Source organism: Salmo salar, chromosome 09, assembly GCF_965601325.2.
Source record: "Salmo salar chromosome 09, fSalSal1, whole genome shotgun sequence".
NCBI classification, from domain to species: Eukaryota; Metazoa; Chordata; class Actinopteri; order Salmoniformes; family Salmonidae; genus Salmo; species Salmo salar.
Window position 1 is genome coordinate 161,286,902 of NC_138299.1, and position 15,828 is coordinate 161,302,729.

Below are 15,828 nucleotides of genomic sequence, written 5' to 3' on the forward strand. Positions count from 1 at the left end.
ACACAACACAATACACACACAGTTTCTCTCCGGGATGACTGAGGAAATATATAGTAATAGTACACACATAGTTCAGGCTGGGAAAACACACTACCACCACACCGTCGCACACAGGGAGAATCGTCCACAAGTACCTGGTCTTGGCGTCATCCTGTACACAGTGAGCAGCAGTAACCAGCCAGCGTTGGCTGATGACGGAAGCACCACACACGTGACCGGCGTTCTTAATGTGGAGGCTGACCTGCCACGGAAACTCCCCTTCCTCTGCGTCCTGACCACCCACGATACGGCTAGTTTTAAACAGGCTCCGACCACAATCTGAAACAACATCATCAGCATTTAGTCAACAACAGTCTCCTTCACTGAGACTAATGTATTAGTCAAATCACACTAACGTTTAGTCAACAACAGTCTCCTTCACTGAGACTAATGTATTAGTCAAATCACACTAACATTTAGTCAACAACAGTCTCCTTCACTGAGACTAATGTATTAGTCAAATCACACTAACGTTTAGTCAACAACAGTCTCCTTCACTGAGACTAATGTATTAGTCAAATCACACTAACGTTTAGTCAACAACAGTCTCCTTCACTGAGACTAATGTATTAGTCAAATCACACTAACGTTTAGTCAACAACAGTCTCCTTCACTGAGACTAATGTATTAGTCAAATCACACTAACGTTTAGTCAACAACAGTCTCCTTCACTGAGACTAATGTATTAGTCAAATCACACTAACGTTTAGTCAACAACAGTCTCCTTCACTGAGACTAATGTATTAGTCAAATCACACTAACGTTTAGTCAACAACAGTCTCCTTCACTGAGACTAATGTATTAGTCAAATCACACTAACATTTAGTCAACAACAGTCTCCTTCACTGAGACTAATGTATTAGTCAAATCACACTAACATTTAGTCAACAACAGTCTCCTTCACTGAGACTAATGTATTAGTCAAATCACACTAACGTTTAGTCAACAACAGTCTCCTTCACTGAGACTAATGTATTAGTCAAATCACACTAACGTTTAGTCAACAACAGTCTCCTTCACTGAGACTAATGTATTAGTCAAATCACACTAACGTTTAGTCAACAACAGTCTCCTTCACTGAGACTAATGTATTAGTCAAATCACACTAACGTTTAGTCAACAACAGTCTCCTTCACTGAGACTAATGTATTAGTCAAATCACACTAACGTTTAGTCAACAACAGTCTCCTTCACTGAGACTAATGTATTAGTCAAATCACACTAACGTTTAGTCAACAACAGTCTCCTTCACTGAGACTAATGTATTAGTCAAATCACACTAACGTTTAGTCAACAACAGTCTCCTTCACTGAGACTAATGTATTAGTCAAATCACACTAACGTTTAGTCAACAACAGTCTCCTTCACTGAGACAGTTTAGCTCACACAACAGTCCCGCTCCTTCACTGAGACTAATGTATTAGTCAAATCACACTAACATTTAGTCAACAACAGTCTCCTTCACTTAGACTAATGTATTAGTCAAATCACACTAACATTTAGTCAACAACAGCCCTCCTGGCGGCTCACACTAACATTTAGTCAACAACAGTCTCCTTCACTGAGACTAATGTATTAGTCAAATCACACTAACGTTTAGTCAACAACAGTCTCCTTCACTGAGACTAATGTATTAGTCAAATCACACTAACGTTTAGTCAACAACAGTCTCCTTCACTGAGACTAATGTATTAGTTAAATCACACTAACATTTAGTCAACAACAGTCTCCTTCAATGAGACTAATGTATTAGTCAAATCACACTAACATTTAGTCAACAACAGTCTCCTTCACTGAGACTAATGTATTAGTCAAATCACACTAACGTTTAGTCAACAACAGTCTCCTTCACTGAGACTAATGTATTAGTCAAATCACACTAACGTTTAGTCAACAACAGTCTCCTTCACTGAGACTAATGTATTAGTCAAATCACACTAACGTTTAGTCAACAACAGTCTCCTTCACTGAGACAGTTTAGCTCACACAACAGCCCGCTCCTTCACTGAGACTAATGTATTAGTTAAATCACACTAACATTTAGTCAACAACAGTCTCCTTCACTGAGACTAATGTATTAGTCAAATCACACTAACGTTTAGTCAACAACAGTCTCCTTCACTGAGACTAATGTATTAGTCAAATCACACTAACATTTAGTCAACAACAGTCTCCTTCACTGAGACTAATGTATTAGTCAAATCACACTAACGTTTAGTCAACAACAGTCTCCTTCACTGAGACTAATGTATTAGTCAAATCACACTAACGTTGTCCCAGCTCCACACAACAGTCCCGGCTCCTTCACTGAGACTAATGTATTAGTCAAATCACACTAACGTTTAGTCAACAACAGTCTCCTCCTGGCGAGCTCACACACGTTTAGTCAACAACAGTCTCCTTCACTGAGACTAATGTATTAGTTAAATCACACTAACATTTAGTCAACAACAGTCTCCTTCACTGAGACTAATGTATTAGTCAAATCACACTAACATTTAGTCAACAACAGTCTCCTTCAATGAGACTAATGTATTAGTCAAATCACACTAACATTTAGTCAACAACAGTCTCCTTCACTTAGACTAATGTATTAGTCAAATCACACTAACATTTAGTCAACAACAGTCTCCTACACTAACATTTAGTCAACAACAGTCTCCTTCACTGAGACTAATGTATTAGTCAAATCACACTAACGTTTAGTCAACAACAGTCTCCTTCACTGAGACTAATGTATTAGTCAAATCACACTAACATTTAGTCAACAACAGTCTCCTTCAATGAGACTAATGTATTAGTCAAATCACACTAACATTTAGTCAACAACAGTCTCCTTCACTGAGACTAATGTATTAGTTAAATCACACTAACATTTAGTCAACAACAGTCTCCTACACTAACATTTAGTCAACAACAGTCTCCTTCACTGAGACTAATGTATTAGTCAAATCACACTAACATTTAGTCAACAGTCTCCTTCACTGAGACTAATGTATTAGTCAAATCACACTAACGTTTAGTCAACAACAGTCTCCTTCACTGAGACTAATGTATTAGTCAAATCACACTAACATTTAGTCAACAACAGTCTCCTACACTAACATTTAGTCAACAACAGTCTCCTTCACTGAGACTAATGTATTAGTCAAATCACACTAACATTTAGTCAACAACAGTCTCCTTCACTGAGACTAATGTATTAGTCAAATCACACTAACATTTAGTCAACAACAGTCTCCTTCACTGAGACTAATGTATTAGTCAAATCACACTAACATTTAGTCAACAACAGTCTCCTTCACTGAGACTAATGTATTAGTCAAATCACACTAACGTTTTACGTTCAGATATTTAGAAAGGGGTCTATAAGTAGTAAAACTATGTTCATAGATAATTTATAAATCTGTTTTAACAGTTACAGCTCATTTTGTGTTGATGTGGTGTGTGTTGTGGGGTGTTGTGGGGGACAGAGGAATGAACCATAGAATATAAATGACTGATCATTATGTGAACCGTGGGGTGTTGTGGGGGACAGAGGGCGTGTCTTACCACAGTTGGCCTCATCTGATTTGTCCTCACAGTCAGGTGTTCCATCACACTCAGGGTTCTCCTTGATTGTACACTTGTTGTTCTCACATTTATAGGTGGAGTCAGTACACTGCACATTATCCATAACTGGGGAGAGGAGAGAAATACCACATTCACTTCTAGGTGGAGTCCGAACCACATTCGCTTCTAGGTGGGCCGCCCACGCTCGGTGGCGTCCGAACCCACGCCAGGTGGGTCCGCCCCGCTTCTAGGTGGGCCGCCCTCGCCGGGGAGCCGAACCACATTCGCTTCTAGGTGGAGTCCGAACCACATTCGCTTCTAGGGGCGTCCGCCCCGCCAGGGGCGTCCGAACCACATTCGCTTCTAGGTGGAGTCCGAACCACATTCGCTTCTAGGTGGAGTCCGAACCACATTCGCTTCTAGGGGGTCCGCCCCGCCGGGGGTCCGAACCACATTCGCTTCTAGGGGGTCCGCCCCGCCGGGGGTCCGAACCACATTCGCTTCTAGGTGGAGTCCGAACCACATTCGCTTCTAGGTGGAGTCCGAACCACATTCGCTTCTAGGTGGAGTCCGAACCACATTCGCTTCTAGGTGGAGTCCGAACCACATTCGCTTCTAGGTGGAGTCCGAACCACATTCGCTTCTAGGTGGAGTCCGAACCACATTCGCTTCTAGGTGGAGTCCGAACCACATTCGCTTCTAGGTGGAGTCCGAACCACATTCGCTTCTAGGTGGAGTCCGAACCACATTCGCTTCTAGGTGGAGTCCGAACCACATTCGCTTCTAGGTGGAGTCCGAACCACATTCGCTTCTAGGTGGCGTCCGAACCACATTCGCTTCTAGGTGGAGTCCGAACCACATTCGCTTCTAGGTGGAGTCCGAACCACATTCGCTTCTAGGTGGAGTCCGAACCACATTCGCTTCTAGGTGGAGTCCGAACCACATTAACAATCCATTCTCAAATACTAAGACAGGCCATAAGAGTTAGTGTGGAATCCAAATGAAATAAAATCTGTGTTTATTCGTCACGTGCACAGGATACAGCAGGTGTAAAAACAGTACTTTTAAAAGCTTACAAGCTCTTCCTCGACAATGCGGTTATACCGGTCCTGTTAAAAGAGAGAACCGATCCGTTCTCAGGCTACATCCACCTGTTAGAAAAAGTAATGTGTAAAAAAAAAAAAAACATTTGATTGATTGAACTGATGGAGAGAAACATCTCCTCACTTCGTCCACAGTCGCTCTCGTCTGACCCGTCTCCACAGTCGTCCTTCCCGTCACAGCGTTTCTTCTCCGACACACACTTTCCGTTTTGACACGTCAGCTCCCCCACCTTACAAGCACCTGAGGAGACATAATAAAACAACTTTATTTTTTTGGACACTGCACCTGAAAGTAACTTAACGTGTGTCCACATGGCTGAGCTGGAAACAGGATGAGAGCGACTGAGCTGGAAACAGGATCAGAGCGACTGAGCTGGAAACAGGATCAGAGCGACTGAGCTGGAAACAGGATGAGAGTGACTGAGCTGGAAACAGGATGAGAGTGACCGAGCTGGAAACAGGATGGAGAGTGACTGAGCTGGAAACAGGATGTAAACAGGCCTGTGAAACATACCACAGTTCTGCTCGTCGGTGTCATCACCACAGTCGTTCACTCCATCACATTCCCAGAACAGGGGTTTACACAGGCCGTTCTTACAGCTGATCTGAGTGGAATCACACTCTGCGAGCGTGCGCACACACACACACACACACACACACACACACCACACATTTATTAAACAACAATCAATCAATCATTATTATTAATCCATCTAATACAAAAAAGGTTTCTGTAGACAAAAATCAATAATTTTGTTAGTACTCACTGCAGTTCATCTCGTCGCTCATATCTCCACAGTCGTTCCAGCCGTCACACTTCAGATCTGTCTTGACACAACGCTGGTTGTTGCACTGAAACTTGTTGGGACAGGCTGGGGATGGAATGACAGGAGGGGAGAGGGAGCAGGGAGGAGGGAGGGAGGGAGGGAGGGAGGGAGGGAGGGAGGGAGGGAGGGAGGGAGGGAGGGAGGGAGGGAGGGAGGGAGGGAGGGAAAGACAGGAGAGGGAGCAGGGAGGGAGGGAGGGAGGGAGGGAGGGAAAGACGGGAGAGGGAGCAGGGAGGAGTCAGCTAAAGGAAAACAAATATGCTGCACTAAGGTTCACCTCATTACCACCTCCCCAATATGACTGGCCGGTTCATTACCACCTCCCCAATATGACTGGCCGGTTCATTACCACCTCCCCAATATGACTGGCCGGTTCATTACCACCTCCCCAATATGACTGGCCGGTTCATTACCACCTCCCCAATATGACTGGCCGGTTCATTACCACCTCCCCAATATGACTGGCCGGTTCATTACCACCTCCCCAATATGACTGGCCGGTTCATTACCACCTCCCCAATATGACTGGCCGGTTCATTACCACCTCCCCAATATGACTGGCCGGTTCATTACCACCTCCCCAATATGACTGGCCGGTTCATTACCACCTCCCCAATATGACTGGCCGGTTCATTACCACCTCCCCAATATGACTGGCCGGTTCATTACCACCTCCCCAATATGACTGGCCGGTTCATTACCACCTCCCCAATATGACTGGCCGGTTCATTACCACCTCCCCAATATGACTGGCCGGTTCATTACCACCTCCCCAATATGACTGGCCGGTTCATTACCACCTCCCCAATATGACTGGCCGGTTCATTACCACCTCCCCAATATGACTGGCCGGTTCATTACCACCTCCCCAATATGACTGGCCGGTTCATTACCACCTCCCCAATATGACTGGCCGGTTCATTACCACCTCCCCAATATGACTGGCCGGTTCATTACCACCTCCCCAATATGACTGGCCGGTTCATTACCACCTCCCCAATATGACTGGCCGGTTCATTACCACCTCCCCAATATGACTGGCCGGTTCATTACCACCTCCCCAATATGACTGGCCGGTTCATTACCACCTCCCCAATATGACTGGCCGGTTCATTACCACCTCCCCAATATGACTGGCCGGTTCATTACCACCTCCCCAATATGACTGGCCGGTTCATTACCACCTCCCCAATATGACTGGCCGGTTCATTACCACCTCCCCAATATGACTGGCCGGTTCATTACCACCTCCCCAATATGACTGGCCAGGTCATTACCACCTCCCCAATATGACTGGTTCATTACCATCTCCCCAATATGACTGGTTCATTACCACCTCCCCAATATGACTGACCGGTTCATTACCACCTCCCCAATATGACTGACCGGTTCATTACCACCTCCCCAATATGACTGACCGGTTCATTACCACCTCCCCAATATGACTGACCGGTTCATTACCACCTCCCCAATATGACTGACCGGTTCATTACCACCTCCCCAATATGACTGACCGGTTCATTACCACCTCCCCAATATGACTGGTTCATTACCACCTCCCCAATATGACTGGTTCATTACCACCTCCCCAATATGACTGGTTCATTACCACCTCCCCAATATGACTGACCGGTTGATTATCACCTCCCCAATATGACTGACCGGTTCATTATCACCTCCCCAATATGACCGGTTCATTACCACCTCCCCAATATGACTGACCGGTTCATTACCACCTCCCCAATATGACTGACCGGTTCATTACCACCTCCCCAATATGACTGACCGGTTCATTACCACCTCCCCAATATGACTGACCGGTTCATTACCACCTCCCCAATATGACTGACCGGTTCATTACCACCTCCCCAATATGACTGACCGGTTCATTACCACCTCCCCAATATGACTGACCGGTTCATTACCACCTCCCCAATATGACTGACCGGTTCATTACCACCTCCCCAATATGACTGACCGGTTCATTACCACCTCCCCAATATGACTGACCGGTTCATTACCACCTCCCCAATATGACTGACCGGTTCATTACCACCTCCCCAATATGACTGACCGGTTCATTACCACCTCCCCAATATGACTGGTTCATTACCACCTCCCCAATATGACTGGTTCATTACCACCTCCCCAATATGACTGGTTCATTACCACCTCTCCAATATGACTGACCGGTTCATTACCACCTCCCCAATATGACTGACCGGTTCATTACCACCTCCCCAATATGACTGACCGGTTCATTATCACCTCCCCAATATGACTGACCGGTTCATTACCACCTCCCCAATATGACTGGTTCATTACCACCTCCCCAATATGACTGGTTCATTACCACCTCCCCAATATGACTGGCCGGTTCATTACCACCTCCCCAATATGACTGGCCGGTTCATTACCACCTCCCCAATATGACTGGCCGGTTCATTACCACCTCCCCAATATGACTGGCCGGTTCATTACCACCTCCCCAATATGACTGGCCGGTTCATTACCACCTCCCCAATATGACTGGCCGGTTCATTACCACCTCCCCAATATGACTGGCCGGTTCATTACCACCTCCCCAATATGACTGGCCGGTTCATTACCACCTCCCCAATATGACTGGCCGGTTCATTACCACCTCCCCAATATGACTGGCCGGTTCATTCCCACCTCCCCAATATGACTGGCCAGGGCATTACCACCTCCCCAATATGACTGGCCAGGGCATTACCACCTCCCCAATATGACTGGCCAGGTCATTCCCACCTCCCCAATATGACTGGCCAGGTCATTCCCACCTCCCCAATATGACTGGCCAGGGCATTACCACCTCCCCAATATGACTGGCCGGTTCATTACCACCTCCCCAATATGACTGGCCGGTTCATTACCACCTCCCCAATATGACTGACCGGTTCATTACCACCTCCCCAATATGACTGGCCGGTTCATTACCACCTCCCCAATATGACTGGCCGGTTCATTACCACCTCCCCAATATGACTGGCCGGTTCATTACCACCTCCCCAATATGACTGGCCGGTTCATTACCACCTCCCCAATATGACTGGCCAGGTCATTACCACCTCCCCAATATGACTGGCCGGTTCATTACCACCTCCCCAATATGACTGGCCGGTTCATTACCACCTCCCCAATATGACTGGCCGGTTCATTACCACCTCCCCAATATGACTGGCCGGTTCATTACCACCTCCCCAATATGACTGGCCAGGGCCAGGTCGGTGAATGCTCAGGTAATCACTTGTCTTAATATGATTTGATGAACAATCAAGATTTGTACTTACGGTCCGTGGATACGAAGGTCTCGTACTTGGCGCTGAATCCTCTGTCCACATACGAGGCGTCAGAGTTAAAGACTACCTTCATGGTGTTGGTGTCGCTGGTTACTACAGGACTGGTTGAAGGTTCTCCACAATACCTGGATACAATAAACAGGTCAACTCTCCACTAATACCTGGATACAGACCCGTTACAATAAACAGGTCAACTCTCCACTAATACCTGGATACAGACCCGTTACAATAAACAGGTCAACTCTCCACTAATACCTGGATACAGACCCGTTACAATAAACAGGTCAACTCTCCACTAATACCTGGATACAGACCCGTTACAATAAACAGGTCAACTCTCCACTAATACCTGGATACAGACCCGTTACAATAAACAGGTCAACTCTCCACTAATACCTGGATACAGACCCGTTACAATAAACAGGTCAACTCTCCACTAATACCTGGATACAGACCCGTTACAATAAACAGGTCAACTCTCCACTAATACCTGGATACAGACCCGTTACAATAAACAGGTCAACTCTCCACTAATACCTGGATACAATAAACAGGTCAACTCTCCACTAATACCTGGATACAGACCCGTTACAATAAACAGGTCAACTCTCCACTAATACCTGGATACAGACCCGTTACAATAAACAGGTCAACTCTCCACTAATACCTGGATACAGACCCGTTACAATAAACAGGTCAACTCTCCACTAATACCTGGATACAGACCCGTTACAATAAACAGGTCAACTCTCCACTAATACCTGGATACAATAAACAGGTCAACTCTCCACTAATACCTGGATACAGACCCGTTACAATAAACAGGTCAACTCTCCACTAATACCTGGATACAGACCCGTTACAATAAACAGGTCAACTCTCCACAATACCTGGATACAATAAACAGGTCAACTCTCCACTAATACCTGGATACAATAAACAGGTCAACTCTCCACTAATACCTGGATACAGACCCGTTACAATAAACAGGTCAACTCTCCACTAATACCTGGATACAGACCCGTTACAATAAACAGGTCAACTCTCCACTAATACCTGGATACAGACCCGTTACAATAAACAGGTCAACTCTCCACTAATACCTGGATACAGACCCGTTACAATAAACAGGTCAACTCTCCACTAATACCTGGATACAGACCCGTTACAATAAACAGGTCAACTCTCCACTAATACCTGGATACAGACCCGTTACAATAAACAGGTCAACTCTCCACTAATACCTGGATACAGACCCGTTACAATACACAGGTCAACTCTCCACTAATACCTGGATACAGACCCGTTACAATAAACAGGTCAACTCTCCACTAATACCTGGATACAGACCCGTTACAATACACAGGTCAACTCTCCACTAATACCTGGATACAGACCCGTTACAATAAACAGGTCAACTCTCCACTAATACCTGGATACAGACCCGTTACAATAAACAGGTCAACTCTCCACTAATACCTGGATACAGACCCGTTACAATAAACAGGTCAACTCTCCACAATACCTGGATACAATAAACAGGTCAACTCTCCACTAATACCTGGATACAGACCCATTACAATAAACAGGTCAACTCTCCACTAATACCTGGATACAGACCCGTTACAATAAACAGGTCAACTCTCCACTAATACCTGGATACAGACCCGTTACAATAAACAGGTCAACTCTCCACAATACAGACCCATTACAATAAACAGGTCAACTCTCCACTAATACCTGGATACAATAAACAGGTCAACTCTCCACTAATACCTGGATACAGACCCGTTACAATAAACAGGTCAACTCTCCACTAATACCTGGATACAGACCCGTTACAATAAACAGGTCAACTCTCCACAATACAGACCCATTACAATAAACAGGTCAACTCTCCACTAATACCTGGATACAATAAACAGGTCAACTCTCCACTAATACCTGGATACAGACCCGTTACAATAAACAGGTCAACTCTCCACAATACAGACCCATTACAATAAACAGGTCAACTCTCCACTAATACCTGGATACAATAAACAGGTCAACTCTCCACTAATACCTGGATACAGACCCGTTACAATAAACAGGTCAACTCTCCACTAATACCTGGATACAGACCCGTTACAATAAACAGGTCAACTCTCCACAATACTTCTGTTGGAGTCTAGCTTGAAATATACTCGTTCATGTTACCATACCAGAATGTTAGTGATTACTTTACATGTATAAGAAATGTATATGTTGGGGGGGTCAAGGAAGGGTAAAAAGGAAGTTAATGACACGGGAAGCGACTGAGGGACACGGGAAGCGACTGAGGGACACGGGAAGCGACTGAGGGACACGGGAAGCGACTGAGGGACACGGGAAGCGACTGAGGGACACGGGAAGCGACTGAGGGACACGGGAAGCGACTGAGGGACACGGAAAGTGACATTGAGAAAAGGGGAAGTGACGAAAGTTCACATCCTGTTCAAACATGTTATTGTAGAATATGAATGTTCCTAAGGAGAGACACAAAAGGTAACAATCTAGCTTCAGTTCCTGATAAGGCAGGCCAGTTGCCGAGGAACCAGGTCCATAAAGCAGGCCAGTTGCCGAGGAACCAGGCCCATAAAGCAGGCCAGTTGCCGAGGAACCAGGCCCATAAAGCAGGCCAGTTGCCGAGGAACCAGGCCCATAAAGCAGGCCAGTTGCCGAGGAACCAGGTCCATAAAGCAGGCCAGTTGCTGAGGAACCAGGCCCATAAAGCAGGCCAGTTGCTGAGGAACCAGGCCCATAAAGCAGGCCAGTTGCTGAGGAACCAGGCCCATAAAGCAGGCCAGTTGCTGAGGAACCAGGTCCATAAAGCAGGCCAGTTGCTGAGGAACCAGGCCCATAAAGCAGGCCAGTTGCTGAGGAACCAGGCCCATAAAGCAGGCCAGTTGCTGAGGAACCAGGCCCATAAAGCAGGCCAGTTGCTAAGGAACCAGGTCCATAAAGCAGGCCAGTTGCTGAGGAACCAGGTCCATAAAGCAGGCCAGTTGCTGAGGAACCAGGTCCATAAAGCAGGCCAGTTGCTGAGGAACCAGGTCCATAAAGCAGGCCAGTTGCTGAGGAACCAGGTCCATAAAGCAGGCCAGTTGCTGAGGAACCAGGTCCATAAAGCAGGCCAGTTGCTGAGGAACCAGGTCCTAGACTTATGCAGGACCATGACAATACCAGTGAGGAATCTACTGTGTTTCTGCCTAGCAACAGAGAAGGATTGGCTATCTTAGACATGCAATGAGATGACTCCGCCTAGTTGGAAGGTATAAAAAAAACATTCCCCCCCCCCCCCCCCCCCTGTGTATTTCAGTATTTTCAAATACACAGCCCAAAACATTTTAGTATTTCAAATGGTAAATTTATGTATTGAAAAACAAAATGGCATGTTTACCTGCCTACAATACAATAATTTTTATCCTAAAAAACTCCCTAGTCCTTGCCGATGACAAGCATACCCATAACATGATGCAGCCACCCCCATACTTAAAAATATGAAGACTGGTACTCAGTGAGGTGTTGGATTTGCCACAAACATAACACTTTGTATTCAGGACATAAATGTAACTTTATTTGACAATTTTTTTTGCAGTTTTACTTTAGTGCCTTATTGCAAACAGGACGCATGTTTTTAAATATTTTTATGCTGTACAAGCATCCTTTTTGCTCTGTCATTTAGGTTAGTATGGTGGAGTAACTACAATGTTGTTGATCCCTCAGAGTTGAATGCTGTAATAGTTTTCTCCTAACTAGTTTAAAGTCACCATTGGCCTCATGGTGAAATCCCTGAGTGGTTTCCTTCCTCTCCGCCAACTGAGTTAGGAAAGACGCCTGTATATTTGTAGTGACTGGGTGTATTGATACACCATCCAAAGTGCAATTAATAACTTCACCATCATCAAAGGGATATTCAATGTCAGATTTTTATTTGCTAAAAATGTTTTACCCATCTACCAATAGGTGCCCTTCTTTGCGAGGCATTGGAAAACCTCCCTGGTCTTTGTGGTTGAAATTCACTGCTCGACTGAGGGACCTTACAGATAATTGTATGTGTGGGGGTACAGAGATGAGGTAATCATTCAAAAACCATGTTAAACACTATTACTGCACACAGAGTGAGTCCATGCAACTTAAGTACATTTTTACTCCTGAACTTATTTAGTCTTGCCATAACAAAGGGGTTGAATACTTATTGACTCAAGACATTTCAACATTTCATTTTTAATTAATTAGTAAAAATGTGATTAAAACATAATTCCGCTTTGACATTATTGGGTATTGTGTGGCCAGTGACAAAAATGACAATTGAATCCATTTTAAAATTCAGGCTGTAACACAACAGCATTTAAAAAGGGCTCTGAATACTTTCTAATGGTACTGTACCTTGCATAACATTAATTTTAGGTTGTTTTTGCCTGTTAAACTAGCTGGCTAGCTAGATTACAACAATTCACATTAAGCAAGCTGATCATGCTGTGTGTGTGTGTGTGTGTGTGTGTGTGTGTGTGTGTGTGTGTGTGTGTGTGTGTGTATGTATGTATATATATATATCTTGTTTTGTTTATTGTCGCCATTGTCCTGGCTGGAAGAAGGGTCAGTAAACGGGGAGGTGCAGGGTGAGGTAATACAGTAGGGGGAGCTCTTCTCAAAAATCTCACCTCTTGTTGTTGATCTCTACATAGTCCTTGTTACAGTCCTTCGTGTTCTCCTGACCCAGCTCTGATAACAGAAAGGTACTGAACTTGACCTTCACTGACTTACCAGCAGGGACCTGGGGGGGGGGAGAGAGTATAGTACAGTCAAACATTATACACACTTAGCCTGATACAAAACCTCTATCAGCCAATATCTAAAATCTGAAGGCCTCAATATCTGATTATTAGATTGTCAAACCCCTTCACTGTGTTGTAACCCCAGTATAAACCCCTTCACTGTGTTGTAACCCCAGTACACAGTATAAACCCCTTCACTGTGTTGTAACCCCATTATAAACCCCTTCACTGTGTTGTAACCCCAGTACACAGTATAAACCCCTTCACTGTGTTGTAACCCCAGTATAAACCACTTCACTGTGTTGTAACCCCAGTACACAGTATAAACCCCTTCACTGTGTTGTAACCCCATTATAAACCCCTTCACTGTGTTGTAACCCCAGTACACAGTATAAACCCCTTCACTGTGTTGTAACCCCAGTACAGTATAAACCCCTTCACTGTGTTGTAACCCCAGTATAAACCCCTTCACTGTGTTGTAACCCCAGTACAGTATAAACCCCTTCACTGTGTTGTAACCCCAGTATAAACCACTTCACTGTGTTGTAATCCCAGTATAAACCCCTTCACTGTGTTGTAACCCCAGTATAAACCCCTTCACTGTGTTGTAACCCCAGTATAAACCCCTTCACTGTGTTGTAACCCCAGTATAAACCCCTTCACTGTGTTGTAACCCCAGTATAAACCCCTTCACTGTGTTGTAACCCCAGTATAAACCCCTTCACTGTGTTGTAACCCCAGTATAAACCCCTTCACTGTGTTGTAACCCCAGTATAAACCCCTTCACTGTGTTGTAACCCCAGTATAAACCCCTTCACTGTGTTGTAACCCCAGTATAAACCCCTTCACTGTGTTGTAACCCCAGTATAAACCACTTCACTGTGTTGTAACCCCAGTATAAACCCCTTCACTGTGTTGTAACCCCAGTACAAACCACTTCACTGTGTTGTAACCCCAGTATAAACCACTTCACTGTGTTGTAACCCCAGTATAAACCACTTCACTGTGTTGTAACCCCAGTATAAACCCCTTCACTGTGTTGTAATCCCAGTACACAGTATAAACCCCTTCACTGTGTTGTAACCCCAGTATAAACCCCTTCACTGTGTTGTAACCCCAGTATAAACCACTTCACTGTGTTGTAACCCCAGTATAAACCCTTCACTGTGTTGTAACCCCAGTACACAGTATAAACCACTTCACTGTGTTGTAACCCCAGTATAAACCCCTTCACTGTGTTGTAACCCCAGTACACAGTATAAACCCCTTCACTGTGTTGTAACCCCAGTACACAGTATAAACCCCTTCACTGTGTTGTAACCCCAGTATAAACCCCTTCACTGTGTTGTAACCCCAGTACAAACCACTTCACTGTGTTGTAACCCCAGTATAAACCACTTCACTGTGTTGTAACCCCAGTACAGTATAAACCACTTCACTGTGTTGTAACCCCAGTATAAACCCTTCACTGTGTTGTAACCCCAGTACACAGTATAAACCACTTCACTGTGTTGTAACCCCAGTATAAACCCCTTCACTGTGTTGTAACCCCAGTACACAGTATAAACCCCTTCACTGTGTTGTAACCCCAGTACACAGTATAAACCCCTTCACTGTGTTGTAACCCCAGTATAAACCCCTTCACTGTGTTGTAACCCCAGTACAGTATAAACCACTTCACTGTGTTGTAACCCCAGTATAAACCCTTCACTGTGTTGTAACCCCAGTACACAGTATAAACCACTTCACTGTGTTGTAACCCCAGTATAAACCCCTTCACTGTGTTGTAACCCCAGTACACAGTATGAACCCCTTCACTGTGTTGTAACCCCAGTATAAACCCCTTCACTGTGTTGTAATCCCAGTATAAACCCCTTCACTGTGTTGTAACCCCAGTATAAACCACTTCACTGTGTTGTAACCCCAGTATAAACCCCTTCACTGTGTTGTAACCCCAGTATAAACCCCTTCACTGTGTTGTAACCCCAGTATACAGTATAAACCCTTCACTGTGTTGTAACCCCAGTACAGTATAAACCCCTTCACTGTGTTGTAACCCCAGTACAGTATGAACCAATTCACTGTGTTGTAACCCCAGTATAAACCCCTTCACTGTGTTGTAACCCCAGTATAAACCCCTTCACTGTGTTGTAACCCCAGTATAAACCCCTTCACTGTGTTGTAA

The 15,828-nt window shown here is 44.9% G+C and overlaps 1 protein-coding gene across 1 annotated transcript in view; it reads right to left on the minus strand.

The window, feature by feature from the left end:
- The window catches only part of st14a (ST14 transmembrane serine protease matriptase a), a 58,209-nt gene that overhangs the window by 3,168 nt on the left and 39,213 nt on the right, over positions 1-15,828 (minus strand). The window contains exons 9-15 of the mRNA XM_082956514.1: positions 13,530-13,642; positions 8,836-8,969; positions 5,462-5,566; positions 5,209-5,316; positions 4,819-4,935; positions 3,592-3,717; positions 135-318 (exon numbers count right to left, since the gene is read on the minus strand). Coding sequence (XP_082812640.1) covers positions 135-318; positions 3,592-3,717; positions 4,819-4,935; positions 5,209-5,316; positions 5,462-5,566; positions 8,836-8,969; positions 13,530-13,642 — 887 coding nt within the window. The remainder of the gene's footprint in view (positions 1-134; positions 319-3,591; positions 3,718-4,818; positions 4,936-5,208; positions 5,317-5,461; positions 5,567-8,835; positions 8,970-13,529; positions 13,643-15,828) is intronic.